The following is a 17,566-nucleotide window of genomic DNA, read 5'->3' on the forward strand; positions in this document are numbered from 1 at the left end:
TTGTAATGCACATTGAGGTCCATTAAGACGTAAAATTGTCACTATTGTATTGGCCATTGTCAGCGTGGCAACAGCGCACAGTCAGAAAATCATTGTGCAACATCAATGGAATTGGAACATTTCGGGCCAAGTTGCACTAGGAACTGTAAGGACATCACTGAGATATACACAGTAAAAAAAATATATAAAAAAAATTTTTCTTGATTAAAGATCTTGAATTAAGGACTAAAAAACTAGCCGCGAATGTAAATGCAAGTAAATGGCTTCTAACAATCGCTTAATTTATTATGTAGAATAATGCATTATATTCAAAATATATTATATTTCTTTCTTTATATTATATTTCTATTTGAGTTATATATTTAAAAGACCTTTTAGCGACTTAATGATCAGGACTCGGAAACAACTCGTTTATTAACTCTTCCGCTTTTTTTTAAGTGTACCCTTAGGAACTGTCGGCGGTCTTTAATGCGATGGTGACAGCATCTAAAGCCATGCGTATGTGAGAGCCTTAGATCAGTCGAGATTCCGATTCCTTTTAAAAATTTTCGCTCTTGTTTCTGCCGGTATTTATGTAACCGAAATTTCGTGCATCGCATACGTAAAATGAACTAAAAAGGAGCGACAGTAAAGGAGAGCAAAAATACTGGGCGTCCACGTTTTACACCCCAAAAAGAGCAATTCACTGCTCGGGGAATGAAAAGATACATATATGTATATGCCTGCTATAATACAGTCACACAAGATCTAAACAATTAAAATTGTTGTAAGCATTTTCAAAAATACAAGAACATCTTAACAATAAATATAGCAAGATTTTATTATTTTGTTAAACTAAAAACTATCTGGTAGATTGCAAGTGATTTCCACATAATTCGCGACTATCTTATCAAACTATGCTGGTGACAAAAATGCTTAGGAGAATTGTATTTTCCTATCGCTATCAAGTTTATTTTCCTGCTAATTTTGTTAGTTTAGTTCAGCAATTACGACTAACAGCAGGCGATCGGCGACCCTGCGCACAGCAGGTACCTTAGTCCTTTTTGAAAATGCAATTTTGCTATACCTGATTCGATTTCAAATGAAGAACACACGCTTCAACATTTAGCTGCGCTTTGCATAGGACATAGGTTTGTATCAAGGGATAGCAGGGATTATAGGTGGGACTCTTGTTATTAATGGTGCAGCCGGATCTTAAATCGCTCGGGATCAAAGCGTTTCTATGAGGCCAAGGCGTGAACAATTATGCCCAAAACATTTGGGTCAAATACTAGCCACACCCAATTTCCAATGCTTCCGCCAATTTAGAGCATTCAATTCAGGGCATCGCAGCAGGTTGTCGTTTTTTAATTGAGGTTACCCAGCGCAAGTTCCTGGAAGAGGAACAAGTGCTTGGGCAGATTTTCATTCATCTACAACATCCGTTAACTCTAGCCCAACCCGCATTAGTTCTGTTCGTACCGTCCTGCTTTTCAATCCGAATTAATTCAAAGAAAGCCAGCAAGGCGACGCAAATTCGACAACTTAGATAGATAATTGAATAGCATATACTCGTACATGCCTAAAACGGTTTCTAATCTAATTGCTTATTTTAAATATAACAACAAAATAACCTCTTTAAAAAAGATCCTCTGAATTACTACACCTACCACGACTACTCTTTGGCTATGGTTGAAATACAAGACAAGCGGAAGGAAGTCCAAACAAAAATATTAATCATCAGGCCATAATTTTCCCTACCTAACACTGAAATTCTGTTAAACCGTCGAGGAAAACCACAAAAAAAATGATCGTGATAGCCGAGCTGAAGGGACCAAGTGCACGGGAGTGCAGCAGAGAGAAAATTGAGTTGTTTCCTGCGACTTAAATTGCACATCACGACCCTGCGGCGTGGCAAATATGATTATTGATAAGCGTCGAAAAACTCCATTTCCAACAACGCATTTTATGTCAAATTGCAGGAGTCTCGCATTACCACAGCGCTAAAAACCTACACTTTTTGAAAAAATTTTCGAGGCGAGTCAGCGTAATCAGAGATTTCCAACACCTTTCTCTCTCCCCCATTTCCAACCGAATTAATTATGATCCTCCGGTCGACAAGCGTTTCAAATGCGCTTAACAGCTTTCTCTGAGACTCTCTTTACGCATGTTTCTGTGACTCCAACTGGCCACGCTTGACCTAATGGGTTTATACCCTAAGATCAGCACGTATATATAAGTAAGACCGCAAAATGTGAAATAGCTAATTAAGCAATCAGCCAAAGATTTTTTGAGGGAACGATGCTGTATTTTTGGATAATCCAAGGTAATCAAGTTAAAAAAATATATATACATTCAATATTGCACTAATCCTCTAAAATATCTTTGGTATAGCCTCTTTATCACAAGTAAAGAACAATACTGACAGATTCAAGTATTTCGATTGATTTGGTAAATACCAAAAATGTGAGAGAAAGGAACAAATTTGAACATTTTGTCATAATGTCACGATTGAAAATTGAAACTTTTCTTGCTTTCGAATCAAGTTTGCAATTGTATAAGTGAATGCTTTCACTCTACACACGCCGATTGCCACCACAATCAGGTCTCAATAATAAATTTCTACTGTCCAGGGACGCAAGGCTTTAAATATTTTTCATATAGCAGATACTTTGAAGCGACAGATGGGCCGCGACTACAAATGTGCCAATGTCAGCCAAATGCATCTTCATCTCAATTCACTCAGACAATGAAAACTAAATAACAATCAACAAACGCCCACCAAAATCACGGTAAATTGAATTGAAACTATATTCTGTTGAGTTGCATTGAATTGAAATAAAAGTGACAAAAATTATTGTTGAAAAAAAAAAAAAAAATTATTGTTGAATTGAAACTATATTCTGTTGAGTTGCATTGAATTGAAATAAAAGTGACAAAAATTATTGTTTCCCTTGCGAGGAAAAGCCCGAGCCAGACGTTCCCAAAGACCACAAATAATAAAGACACCTACCGTCTGCTGTCAAACAAATAAGATGTCACGCATATAAAACGCGACCAGCAGGAAAAACATCGAAGGATATGTATACATTTGCAGTTAAAGGAGACCACCAATGCGGAGGAGTGAGTTCCCTTTTTTGCCCTTTGTCATGGCTAGATATAGGCATCTGTATAGATAGCCGTTTTGGTTTGGCAATGCGGTCAAAACATTGTCCACGAGAACAATGCCATTTGGGACCGCCCAAGATTTCTCGGTCCTCAAATACCTAAAATTACCTTGAAATGAGCAAGAAATGAGCAAGGAATACGCGATACCTACGAGTTCTTAACTGCTATTAGCATGCAGGGATACTATAATGTAGGGATGAGCCACGCAGGACACCAGGCTAAGCAGTCCCTAATTGTGCCTTGGTGACTGGGTTGCTTGTTGGCCAAATATTTATATACAATTAGCGAAACTGGCACGAGCTGGCCAGCTGCAAAATTTGTACTCGCATCCTCAGTTCACAGTGCAACCAACCACCTGGAACTCAAGAATACTCTCCGATGGAACATATCAAGGCCTTCTTCTACCAGCATCTCCAGTCGTCAACCAACGCTAAAAATAATACGTACATAAATACAAGCCAGAAGAAGTAAGCCAGGCAAATTTTATGCTGGTATCTATTAGTATCTCGAATATTCGAATTCCTGGTAATGTCAATTGATCTCCGTCCTCTTCCTGCTTGAAAATCCGAAATCCTTTCTGTATTTAGAATCGGAACTGCAAATGCATTGAACTCTTCCGTTTTTTCCTTGAAATATTTTGACATTTTCTGTGGTTTTTTCAATCCTTTCTCATTCACACTTTTCGGCGGAAAACACGGGGGCTGTCCTAACTTAAGTGGCTTAACCATTGTCTTCCGGCAAAACAACACCACTTTTTGGGATTCATTTCACACTGAAGCTTGAAAAAGAGATTCCTGACCCGTCGCTCGCCAATAAAATTTTTAACTAATTTTTCTGCCCACTTTGATGAGCATCCGCGCATGCGTGAACAAGAAGTCGCCAAAGCTCGTTAGTTGGTCTGGCAATTTGCGATTTTATTTTGATTTGTGTTGGCATATCTTGCATTCATCATTCCCATGTTGGAACGAATGCAATGAAGCTGCCGAAAGCGAGGGCAGTTCTATAAGATATCTTCGACTATTAAATCATAATATTATTTAACATAACAAAATGTTCCAATTGAGTAATTGTTATACAATTTGGGTCAGAACTTTAATAAAACCAATAACAATTTACAATAGTATAGCTTTCTTGATTTCACACACTATTTTAAGATTACCTTACCACTTACCGAATAAACCACATTCAAATTTGTAAGACTTGTGACCTGTAAAATACAAAATAAAACATTGAGGGATAATCAATATTAAGATATTACATATCAGGTTCAACAACATACAAGAAATAGTTATTATGGTGTTTTAAAGTATAATACAAAATAAAAAATACATGCAAATCGCCCAAAACTTGTATGCATCTATTGGCATTTCAGAACATGATTTTTATCTAACCTCCTTGAAAACCACTAATTAAAGCGCCAACAGGGGGAAGCGGTCAAACACTTTCCTTAACAACTTTAAAGCCAATTATGTAATAGTTGGTTTCCCGCCCTTGACATCAATAGCGGGACCTTTTAAGAAAACCTCGCTGAACTAAAAATGTGAAGCAATCAACACTGCACTTCGGCTCGGCGGCATTTTGCCATCTAATTATTATCAGAGGGCAGAACGATCTAAGGTGCCGACTACTAAAGGCAAGAAATTTAGGAAAAATGTGCTGGAATGAGAGAAAATGAAATGCAGATCGAGAGATGCTCTAATTAAAATTGAAATGAAGTGCCCAAGATGCAGAGCAGCGAAGAAGGTCCCTTTTCTGGAATACCTGGACTCTTCTGGGAGTCGATGGCAATAAATTGTGAGCCCAGACCTTTAAGGGTGGTCCTTCGATGGCACGCTCGTTTGGCCTCGGCTTAGGAGTTACATATAATCAGGACGAGGCACAATCTAAAAACCCAAGAACGGTAAGATATTACAATAAAAAACGCATTTCTTTTTGTGCGTTCCCTCATAACCTTTACGGGTTATTTCCCACTATTATTTTTGGATGTGATGCCAAAATGCATCCAAAACTCTAAAAATAATCTCGCTCTGGCGCAGCCCACACACGTCTGCGGAAAATAGAGGTTAGGGATTAGTATTTTCTTCTATCAGGGATCTACCTCTCCTATTGCTAATATTATGGGCTAATAGGCCACATAGCGTGCAAGAATCGGAGAACAATAAACGAATGCGTTAATTTTGCCATTGAAGCGCAATTGCGCGTATTAATCAATTGACAAGCGAATCGGGGCAATCACAAATTCCAAATCCCAAGGTCCAGATCACGGAGATCAACTCTCTTAAGGAGAAACTGATTTCATGCCCGTAGGGTTCGAGTCTCGACATTAAACAACATGCGCCTTGTTATTGTTATTACAGCTGCGATCAATTAACCAAACAAATCGAGACCGGCTATTTAGCCGTATATATACGGTAGCTGTAAAAACAAATAACCCAGGGCAGGGCAGCACGATGCAGATCGATTCCGTTCGATCTCCGCCATATTCGTGAGTTTTGGCCTAATTAATTGCCAATCATAAAGGCAGTGCAATGCGGTCGTAAACGAATCAGTTTTAAATGCCCCAAGTCGCCATTCTCTGCGCGCATTTGTACAGTTCCAATTATTTAAGTTTGCGCCTCGAAGGGAAGGTCGTTCCGCTTTCATGCGAAATGTGTGTTTGGCAATTAATTAAATTAAGTTTTCAGCGAAAAGGCTAAAGGCGTGAAGCAACAAGAGCAGTACTTGGCAATCCGAACAGATGACTCTCTTCCTTACGTACATATTTGATTTTTGATGAAGGTATTTTAAATGAACAAAATAAATTATTGAGCTAGTAAAAAAAAAAAACAACAAAAACTGACGACTGATCAAACGTTAATTTTAAAGATTTTATCGATTTTTTATCTTTAAGCTTTAGAAATACCTTCAAGAACAACTTGACCCCTCGTAAATAAATTAAATGTATGAAATAAATAACTTAGTAGTTCCTAGGAGTCTTCTTTTACCAATGGTGTCAGCGTTTATTCACAGAGAGCATCCCCACAGGAAGTGATGGAAGCGTTTTTGCACTCCCAACTCCCGACTCGTCAACGTTAACAACAAACAGCGATAACATTTTAATTGCACTGATCTGCAGATCGCTTGATCTTCTGGTCAGTTTGTTAATGTCTTTTGGCAGCAGCAGAAGCAGTGAAATCGTATCGGACCACTATCAACAGAGATCGTGTTGAAAGGCTCTAATAAAGTTGCACGTTCGCTGCCTGTCTCCTTATCGCAAAGTTACTGAGTCTCCGGAGTGGAGTTCATCGATCTGTTGCAATTATTTATCGCTTTGAATATCTTACATCATCTTATGGCCGTTCGCATATATTAATAACGAAATTAACCAGCCACACCAACTTGGCACTTGGCTAATCTTAAAGTTAGCGGCTTCACGGCTGCTTTCCTCCTCACATGTTGCTTCCCTTTTCATTAAATGCGGCAACATAAGAAATCGATTTAAGCCTCCTCTTCTAGAGGGAGACACTCATTCATATCTTTGACGTCTACATGCAAGTTTATCAGCCGGCAATGAGCTTGGAAATAAGTCAGGCAGATAGGAGATCCCTGCGCGATTGTGATGGCTGTGGATGTGGAACTATCGCATCGAAAGTGTCCATCAGATAGAAGACAAGCTTGAAGATTGCAACAAACAAATGTAGGACACGTGAAGGTCGATTGGACCAATGATCCCGCTTTTGAGATAAAGTAGGAATATCTCTTTACAGGACAAACAACTACATTACTACAAAAACAAAACATTTATAACATGGTTAAAGGTTATAAACATGCAGGTCTGAAAAGCTGGAAAATGGGCAGCCGTATTAACGGTACGCTCCCATGATTCCATGCTCCAATCAAAATCCCCAAATCAATCTTATATGCATATTGCGGCAAAGTAGAAGACTGCAATCAAAAATCAATTCATAAACATTTTCAGCGTCCAGCCGGGAGACGAAAAAGAAGCCGAGGCATGGGCTCAATCAAATTTGTTATAAAACTGTGAAAGTCTGCGACAGCGATCGGAAACAGGACTCAAAGTCAAAGGCACAGATATATGCGATTTGCATGCGATTGAGGCAACATTATGCAAAAGATCGGATGCCGCGCTCATTGCTTTGCATACAAACCCCAATTCTGCGATTCTGCCCTGTACTTTTGCAATTCCCATTACCAAGTCCAACCGAATGCAATTCCGAACTGAATCAAAGGAGCCCAGAATTAATATCAGTGCCTGGCAATCTTGTGGCTGCAACCCCGACACAATTCAATCATTTCGCTTCGGAGTCCCTGGCAACGTGGGACGACCGACGAGGTCGCTTGATCTTTAGCGCTAGATTAAACGATCAGCGGAGACAGCCACCGAAAGACGTAGTCGTCCTACGAGTTTGACAGTCTACACAGAAAACAATTTTGCTTCATAATGTTTAATAGTGATCGCCACAATGTGGGACATAATAAAATAGCAATAAAAACAATATACAAATATACATATTTCCAAGGCGTGAAGCAGACTATGCACTGCAAAAATATCTGATTGAGCATATCGTAATGTATTTATTGTCGGTGTGAAAGTCTGGAAAAAACTGAAAAACTCAGATTGTACTTGCTATTTCCCTCCAGCAGCAGCTTCTTCGTTCACCGATTGTGTAGGTTGATCTGGGATGAATCGATCGTGGACCCAGCAAATTATTTCACTTGCGCCAACCACTCGAACTGCTGGTGGTCTCAATGTACAACTTGATTTCTGTTTCCTTTGCTGTACTGGCAGTTTGATTTGTTTAAATTTAATTATGCATCGATTGTCGATCGCCGATCGCAGCGTAGGTAGATCCGTTCCCGGTCCCCGAAAAAAACGACGAGACATCTAAAGGGAAAGGACAGGACAACAGAGCACAGGTGAAATTATGATGGTTGCCAATGTCATGCCGTTTCTTCCCGATCTTGATCAGAGTTCTCCGATTTGATTATCATCGTCGACGTGCTGATCGTCAAACCGCCAAATGATGATCGATGCCAATGTATTCTTGGCCCTTTCATGCTTTTTTAACCATTTCTGGCACAGAGCGATTTACATTTTGTACTCCCATTTCTTTGGGAACGTATGAAGCGATCAATCAAAAATGGAAACAGCCAAACGATCGATCGCCAAGGGAAGCTGTGGCAATTCAAAGAAGATCCTGTGACAGAAGACAAAACAGTTTATGAACGTTTGATGTGAGCAATGTGATAAACTGCGGTTTAATTTCATTGTATGCATACCGGACATATGCATGAACCCCAGAACCGATCTCATTCGAGTTAGTCTCATCCGATTCGGGTCATAACGATGTCAACGCGTGATGTACAGTTTGTTAGAATTTGAATTGTTCGGAGCGCATCGTAAATTGCTTCTGAGGATCAGACAGTTAAGGATGGGTTAGCTTTGAAGGGCCAAAGTAAAGGCGACTTTTTTTTTTTGCTATTTAGCTTTTATCTTTGATAAAAAATTGTATCAAAAAATGTTGACACATGTTAAATAGTAGTGCGTTAAACAAAAACTATTTAACCATTATATTTAAATAAAAATTTCACCGAGGCTGATCACCTGAAATCATACTTTTTCACACAAGCGAAGCTGGTAGACCGATTGATTGATGGTTGCCAATCGATTGGGTGACACAGTTCTCGAGCATTCATTTATTTGTCATTTCCGCCCAGTTAAAGTCCAATGCAATGTAAACTACTTGGTTATACAAATAGCTGGGCTAGATAGTGAGCCATGCCACAGAGATATCTTTTAAAAATTATAAGACCCCATATGAGCATAGGCATTGGCCGCAGATAATCACACCCACATTAGGGATATCAGTTGCTTATATTCAAATTCACTTGAACAAGACAACATAGAGTGTTTGAGGTAGATTTGGTGCGACGTTTACGTTTTATGATTTCATTTTCGAATCGGTGGGGGTGGAATACTTTTAATGGCGGTCCACTGATATCGCCGTGACCCGCGTGCCTCGGTTACTTCGGTGGAATTGTTTGCACTTCGTTGTCTCTTTATAATGTAAATATATTTCCATATATGTGAATTCGGGAACTGTATCGGGAATCGGTTAACTGACTGCGTGGGTGTTATGAACTTGCATAATTGTGCCGACTGGTGTGTCAACAAAAAAGACCGACCCGCGGCGAGTCAACATTTGCCGAGTGTGTCAAACGCGCGTCGATCAGTACACGTCGAAGAAACGGCAAATTTAAATCAATAATTCCACATGCCCAGCGCACGCGATAAGCTAAGCAACGTTACTTTAGCTCACTTCGCATTGCAGCACAGCGAGTACTCGAATCGACGGTTCTTTTTGTTAGCAAACCGAGGTTTAAGACCGACTTTACCTCCTCGGCACGTCATTATCATTAGGACCCGACCATATATCACAAGGTCTCTCCCTATCTTGATAAATGACTCTCCCGCACCTAAATTATAGCCTCCCAAATCTCCATAGTGCAAATAGCCGCCAGCTCCTTGGGGCTACAGACAATTACTCCAAAGTCTCCATGTGAGACAGATTGATTCTGTCCGAGGGCATCGGGTTGCAGGGATCCCGTCAGCCGAGATGGTGTGCGGAGTCCAACGCTTCCAGTCTTCCAATCTTCCGTCGATTGAGCGATCGTCGATCCTTAGACTCCCGGCATTTATTTCTGGTTAATAACGCCGAGCCTATAGCTAAGGCAGCTGGCCAACATAATTGAAATGATGATCTATACCTAAATTTTGGGAAGTGCCGCCGTGTAGTACCATGAAACGGTCCCAATAAAAATAACAGAATTTTTGAAATTTGAGGATCATCGATTTTGTAGGTGTCGTTCCTTAAAACGACTAAAGCTAAAGGTGCAAAAAGCATTTCAGCATTTGTATGGATTATCATTGGCAAAATCCGAGCCTGAATATCTTTTATCACTAGACGGAATCCATAAAATCGAATAGCCTATCTGACCGGAGATCTCAAATGTGACTTTTCGTTACCGGGTTTTAATCAGCGCCGGCGCGTCAAGGAGGCCGCTCACGCCTTTTGTGACGCCCATTTCCACATGTCTATATAAGCTGTATGCTATAGTGCAGCATGCCAGCCATATACCAAACAGAAAACAGCGTGAAGCCTGCAGCTTGTTGGACATCATCCTTTAGATCAAGGCATTGTAGTTCTGTTTCGGCTCCGAAAGATCCGTCTATCATCATCAACGGACGATTATCGGTGCTGGTTGTAGTGGTTGGTGGTGAATCGGCCGCTAAAACAACAGCGGCGACATCAACCGGGAAGCCAGTAAGCCAGTGAGCCCCTGAACCACCGAACAGCAGTCAAAACTCTGTCAGACAGTTTGTAAATAGTTTTCAAACCGCATCGCGATAAAGTCAGTCCCCCCGCAGATCATCTTGGCGGGCTGAACTTGCTTTAAGCCAAAGACGCGTCGAGTTAGATGATGATGATGATGGCTCAGAAGCTGTCTGGTCCATTTCAGAAACTGTGCCCGACATTTGCACCATTATAACTTTATCGCTTTTGGACAGATTGTTGGCATGGCGGGTCTTGTGGTCCAGCCGTTTAATGCTCCAGTGGTTCACCGTTGCAGCTTTAGAGGAGGATGCTGAGGATGAGATGTTGGGCCGTCATCGTGTCCGATTTGCAGTCAAAGTGAGTGATGTACCTGCTGCCAGAATGTTGATGATCATGAAGGCTTAATAGCATTAGGTTCAGCCCTGCTTCTGAGGGGATGTCAATAAAAATTACCCACTGTGGCAGCCAGGTGAGTCCGGCTTTAGCTGCTTCTGCGACTATCGATCTACAACTTCCAATCTTCTAAAGCTACTTGTAATTGCACTGGATGTGCGGAGTTTTAAGTCGAGATGCCGGTTAATGTGGGCTTAGCATTTGGCCACCTCGCGCAGTGCGCGGCAGCTTTTTAAAAAGTCATTTAAACTTACAAGCTTGTTAAGCTTGCCCCAAATCCTGCTGCCGGCTCATTTCACCATTGGGGGCATACCGTTTAATGCAATTTCACGTCGCTTTTTATCGCCGCGTAAGTAGGCACTAAACGGCAGCTCTTTAATCTGAACAACGTGGCGCGTATACTTCCAAAAACCAAAAAACCAAGAACTCTCCAGGCTGGCTGCAGAGAAAAAAGGTGCTACTAGCAGATCAAAGTAATTGGTAAGATATGATCATAAAATAACTTTTTAATTCGCATAGGCAATAGTTTATCCACCTTGGAATAAATGGTTGGACCCCGAATTAAAGCATTTCCGACTTTTTCATAAACACGACTTTGTTAAGCTATATTTTTTCTTTCTGTGTGATAAAAAAAACTAAAATGAACTTTTTGTGAGGTTTGGGCTTTCAGCCAGCGCAGTCGCGCCCACCTTGTTAAGCGCGAAGGACTCAGTGCGAACCTGCAACTGACTAGGGCCCTTTTAACAAGGCGCACACTTGCCGGAGATCTTTGGGATTGGGATTTATTTTTAGTTACGCTAAATTGAACCGTGGCCACTGGCTCGATCGCTTGCTTGGTAATTGCGGATTAAATGCATCGCGGGTCCTCATCATAAGATTGCTTACGGTGGGGAGATCTGATTAAGAATATTTCAATTAGCTCGCTCGTGAAGCTGGGTGCCACCTTCATATCCATCACCAGTTGTTTCAGTTATTACCGCTCTTGCTCTTTTAGCAAGTTGCTGCTGCCAGACTTTCCCATCAGCCAAGTGGAAAGAAAGTTTCGGGCAGTACATTGTAGCGTTTGGAGGCATCGGTTTCTTTTCCGTTGATTTTTTTATTTGGTATTTTTGATTGATTCGATCAGTCGGGGAATCTCGTGTAGCTCCTTTTGGCATGCTAATTAAGTCACTTGACCGAAGGGGAAGCCATTGAGGTGCGCGGTTGCTGATTCCAGTTAACAAGGACCGATTAAGTGGGCGTGTTGCTATTCGGAAAGGACTTCGGACTTAACTCGGCTTTTGATCCGGGTAAACGTTTTTAATTGATAAACTTTCCATGTAACCTACATCCTGTTGAGCGCATGTCCTACTGTCGCATGCTACTGTCGATCATGATGCCCCGGTATCACATCAGAAATTATTATATATTTGTTCCAAGCTTTACATAACTGACTCTTCAATGTAATTTGAGCGCACTTTAAGGAACATCCAAGTAGAGGTCATTCAAATGATCTACTGATTCAATCAAAGAATCTATAAGTGAGGCAAAAACTTTCTTAAACTGTGTACAATATTTATAAGATCACTTTTGCCAATAAAATAGTTATTATAGCAGCTTGTGTCCACTCTCCTTTAATTTCTTCCCGTGCAGCTTTGGAATACATCATAATCCAGCGAAGGCAATCAAGCCATCAAAATACCGCAGCAACCGAAAACACTTTCATTAAACTAAATTTTTATTGTGCCACCACACCAGAGACCGAATTTAAAACTGGGAGCGGACGATCACAGGGATCGTCGTTAATTTCATTTATGACCAAGCGATCTCCAAAAAGCTGACTTTAAAACTTTGACCCAGTTTCCCCGTTGGTTGTTATCATATATATGTACGCATGCTCGATATGTACATACATACATATATATCCCCTCCACTTCGCCAGTTGCAGTTGGCTTTAAACCCAAATTGCTACAAATTACACAGTTTTCGGGCGCAAAAGTGTGCCGCATGCGTGGCAGGGCAGCGCAGCAACTTTTCCCTCTTTTGCAATTAAGCTCGGACCGATGCAGCAGATTAAGATAAATAATATCTGATGATAATATCCGCCATGTGTTCGCTGCTTTACAATAATTCATGAAGTATAATCACTTAGGTCATCGGGCAGCATGCCGCAACTAGTTCGCGTGGATCTGCTCCCAGTTTCCAAATGTTTTTGGGGGAAAAAACAAATAAGTTCACCATTTACTTACCACTACATTACTTATTTAGATTAAATTTAAATTGTTGCATGAAGATAAACTTTCGGTACTTTATGTATGTCTGCGCAATGACTAAAAACAACTTGCTGTCGAATTTCGAAAAAATAAGAATATCGCAATTTTCATACTTACACACACATGCGCACATGCACCTAGCAGTTAAAGTCCTGTTATGTTTATGACGTGAAATCGGAAACGAAATATTTTTTACACTGTTTTACAATTTTGCATATATGAACATACATATGTATGTGTAAAGTGTATAATAAGATTCGACACAAATTTGCACCAAAGAGAAGTTCGGATCGAAGTTATACGTAGTACGAATAAAATGAGCGGAAACGATTAAAAGCTATTGTGCAAATAGTTGCAAGTCTTATTTGCATTTTATTTACATTTAATTTGCATTTTTTCAGAAATTAAACAGACTCACGCACAAAAGCGGGAAACAAGAAAAAAGACAGGGAAACGCGCAAAGCAAAATGTTAGTTTGATTGCGGAAAGCACTTTATTAGAACTGATTTTAAATGATTTCGATCCGCGAAAAAAACAAACCCAGCGCCGTTAGTATATTTCGGATTAATGCAATGTGATGAGGTGCGAGAAGCGCGGCAAAAGCAAGTGCTTGGTTTGGAGACTTTATACATATGTACATGCATGCATACAATGTGTATGTACACATCTTGATTTTGCACAGCTGGCAAAGTTATGACCGAGAAATATGTATTGCGGATAGTATGTGCATTTGATTAAGTTAGCCCAATAATGGTTAAACAAATTTATTTCTTCAGAAAGAGACAATTATTTCTATTGATTTTAAATAAGTTCAGTCCCACGCGCAAAAACACGACCGACGCGCACTTCGCAAAGAAATACTAATGTCAACTCTACAAAGAAAAGGACATAATGAAATGAAAAAAGCGCAGTTTGCTTTTTGATGCGACAAAGTAATGTGATCAAGTGCGAGAAGTGCGACAATAGTAACAGTGTGATTTTATAATTCTGTATGTACACTTATATGGATACGTAAGGCTTGTCCTACAGCGCCACGCGTAATGTGTATTACGGTAATTATGTATATTCAATACGTTAGAGGCAGTTTATGTTACGGAATACGTAAGAAACAGGGGTAGCGCGTTAACGAAATTATCGTTTGATTATTTGTTTAGATAAGGTGTTCTTAAGCAATGCTCATTTTATTCGGATTAGACGATTTAAGTTGAGAACTTAAATAATTGTATATAGTATTTCATTACTAACTGCATAAAAAGAGATTTTGAACGTCTTAGGCTTTGTATCTACTACTTACTATTTAAAATTGACTTTATTTTTTTTTTAACTACGTATGTTTATACATTTTGATTTTGGTATATACTGAATGACTTAGATTGAGATAACTTAATAATTTGATAAATACTTGAATATACAAATACATACTAACATTTTATATTGGGCGCTTCAACTATTTGCAGATGTGGCGAATCGACAAAATGGTTATCAAAGATTATTCCTTGTAGCCTCTCCTACGGCTGGCTTTTTGCTGCATTATCGGTCGGCTTACGATATGCAGGCCCTTTTAGCTGTTTAAAAGCGTATTGATTATCATTAGTTAAGTTGTTAACTGATTTCGTTAAGAGATTTGTCAGCCGAACAGCCTGGCCGAGGATTCCGATTGCGCTGGTTAAATATTTTAATGTGATTTATCTGGCCGACTAACAACAGCAAGACAACAAGGATCGTACGGCCGATCGAGCCATAAATCAGGCTGGGCTTTTGCGGCTAATGAGACAGATTGCCTCCTCTTCGGGATTCGAATTACTCTTCACCTTTCTTTTGGTTCCCTTTTCTGGGGGTCACATTCCGGTGGTCCTGCAATAACGAAACCGATCTGATCCCCGATCGCAATTGCAACAAATATTTTATTGTTATTTGATGAGCTTCGACCAAGGATGCAATGGTTGGGTCAATAAATTATAAGTCCGATGTGGCTCATTAGAGACTGATCTTGGGATACACTCTGGCAAAAAAGGGTAACTGTGGAAATTAAATTGAAAGATCAAATCTGATGAAAATAATATTAGCACAAATTTGTTCAATTTAATTGAATTTGTATAATTCCTATTTATAAATTAGGCCAATGAAGAAATCATACAAAACTGTTCATCTCTTTCTTACAGAAAAATAAGGTAAATCTGTGAAATACGGAACGAAGATATAAACATAGGAAATACTCTGTAATATTTTATAATCTATCAGAATATATACAAAATTAAGTTAATTGTTTTTAGAACCTAATAAGGAATAGAAACGCTCCATTTGTGAATATTTGTATCTCAAAGTTTTCCCAGTGTATTTTATCGTGATCTAGATGGGAATGGACCACCGGCTGCGTTTCGTGTGGGAGATGCGAGTCCTAATCCTTAGTTAAAGCACAAAAAATAACATCACATAAATAATGCGCTCATTGGGTTCCACTTCACTTGGAGTTCCAATATCGGAAGGAGTTGTTTTTACAGAACCCGGAGCTTTTTTTCACAATAAATCACACAACAGACCAATTAGGTCGGCACAATTTCCGATGAATGGTCCCCGCCGAATGCAGCTAAAAAACAGTGCTTTGGCCAAAAGAATCTCTTGCTGCTGCCCAGCTCAATTGCAACTCAATTGAGTAAGTTATGGATCTCGGGTTAAGTAAATGTCACAGTAATAACTACATATTTCATGTTTACAGATAATTTTAATAGAGATATCTAAATACTTGTCTAGCCAAAAGAGCCATGATTCGATTCACAAGCAAACGGCATTTTCGGTTGTAAATACAGATATATTTGCAATTCTTTTGTACATTTTAAGTCGATTGGTCTAGGGATGGTTCGATTTATAAATAGCCTTGATTTTTATTTTAGTTTTGGGAAGTTAAACTAATTTTTCAGCTTCCACATTCCACAAGCCAGCAGTAAAGACAAGATCCGCCACAGAACCGCTTGCCTTAAGCCAACTGCTGAGTTTACCGGTGCGAATCCCAGCCTTTGATTGCCCACATCGAATTCGGTATAAATACGCCCCAAAAATACATCTCCCATAATCCAGAAGTCTTGGTTTATGGATTGAATGGCCAGCGAACAGACATATTCTTCCTGGATTATATAATACTTGGCTGGGATTTTGAAGTCCACGCCATTAATGTTGATTATTAGATCCGGGTAGGAAGTGGAACTGCATTCAAAAAGTCCCTCCGAATTAGCATTAAACAATAGAGAAATCTGATCATATTGCGCCTGGGGAGCTATAATCAGAGACGTTCCAGTATCCGCAATTGCCTGGGCAAAGGTGCTAATGAAAGTACTACCGACTTTGATATAATCCGTTTGGAATTTCCAATATGCAGCCTGAATGACATTCACATAGGTGAGGGAACCGCGGTAAAGCGAGGGATCCGAGCCGCCCAAAATAAGTTCACCTCCGTAGAAAGTTACACTGCCGTTATCCCTCAGAAAAAATGAAAACACTGGGCTTTGCACGAGTCCCTGCTGTATCATGTTCTGAAACGTCGGGGTAACTCCGTCCACGGCCAAAGAGGGGAATCCCATGCCCAGTATTCCGTCGAAGTATGCATCTACGAAATTTGTTCCCTGCTCGGTAGTTACCTCACCGAATGTCTGATTTTGTACCGTCAAGCCAGCGAAGCTTACATAATCCGCGGATAGATAACCAGAAACACTGCCAGTTCCATAGGTTATGGAGAAGGGCTTTCCATTGGCCACATAGGTGCTGGATTGATTTTTGTAGAAGACCTGATGATCCTGGCACGCTGCGCTGGTACACGAGCTTCCCGGAACCCAAAGGTTCGAGGAACCGGTGTCGAATTGTACCAAAAAGTCCTGGCCGGGGGTTCCAATGCTTATATTTCCATAATACTGAAAATTATCGTAGTTGGACAGGTGCTCCATGGGATACCCATTAGCGGTGTATTGGCGATTGTATTTCTGCTGAACAAAATCCCTTTCTGCCACAATATTTTTGTGGCTGCGCTTAAAGTGTGGCGATTTTTGAATGGGTATTCGGCGTAGGGTGGAATTAGCCTCCCCAACCAAAACTATAAGTCCGGCCAGAAAGACCAAACTCTTTATTTGAAAACTTGGCATGTTCCCAATAACAACCGACGAACACGACTGACTGTGATTTTACCATCTAATGGGGTTCTTATAAAAACTCAAAAGGAAACGCTATAGTCGAGTGTCTCGGCCCTCCGATACCCCTTACTCTGGGTAAGGGGAAAAAATATGGGAAAATATTCTTTGAGACATTTATGGGTCATTGATATTAAAACATACCTAGTTAGATTCCTATACCCATTCATTTCTAGTATCAGCCTAGTTCCAAATTTCTATCTCCTACAGTTTTCAAGCCCTTAATGTATAGACTTTGTGGGTCAACACGCTGCTTTTTATA

General features: G+C 40.1%; 1 protein-coding gene and 1 long non-coding RNA gene across 4 annotated transcripts in view; both read right to left on the reverse strand.

The window, feature by feature from the left end:
- Positions 1–14,248, reverse strand: part of LOC120285297 — a 114,505-nt gene extending 100,257 nt beyond the window's left edge. The window contains exons 1-3 of one of the 3 annotated variants that reach the window (XR_005544551.2): positions 13,247–14,175; positions 13,106–13,186; positions 4,319–4,354 (exon numbers count right to left, since the gene is read on the reverse strand). This is a non-coding gene — a long non-coding RNA (uncharacterized LOC120285297). Of the gene's footprint in view, positions 1–4,318; positions 4,355–13,105; positions 13,187–13,246 lie in introns of all 3 variants that reach the window. The other 2 variants (XR_005544550.2, XR_005544549.2) reach the window with 2 other exon arrangements.
- A 1,669-nt stretch (positions 14,249–15,917) lies between these two features.
- Positions 15,918–17,321, reverse strand: LOC27209055 (lysosomal aspartic protease). Its single transcript, XM_016184569.2, has one exon. The coding sequence runs from the start codon at positions 17,257–17,259 to the stop codon at positions 16,036–16,038; it is 1,224 nt and encodes a 407-aa protein (XP_016037528.1). The 5' UTR covers positions 17,260–17,321; the 3' UTR covers positions 15,918–16,035.
- Between the last annotated feature and the right edge of the window lie 245 nt (positions 17,322–17,566).

This window comes from Drosophila simulans, chromosome X (assembly GCF_016746395.2).
Source record: "Drosophila simulans strain w501 chromosome X, Prin_Dsim_3.1, whole genome shotgun sequence".
Classification (NCBI taxonomy): domain Eukaryota; kingdom Metazoa; phylum Arthropoda; class Insecta; order Diptera; family Drosophilidae; genus Drosophila; species Drosophila simulans.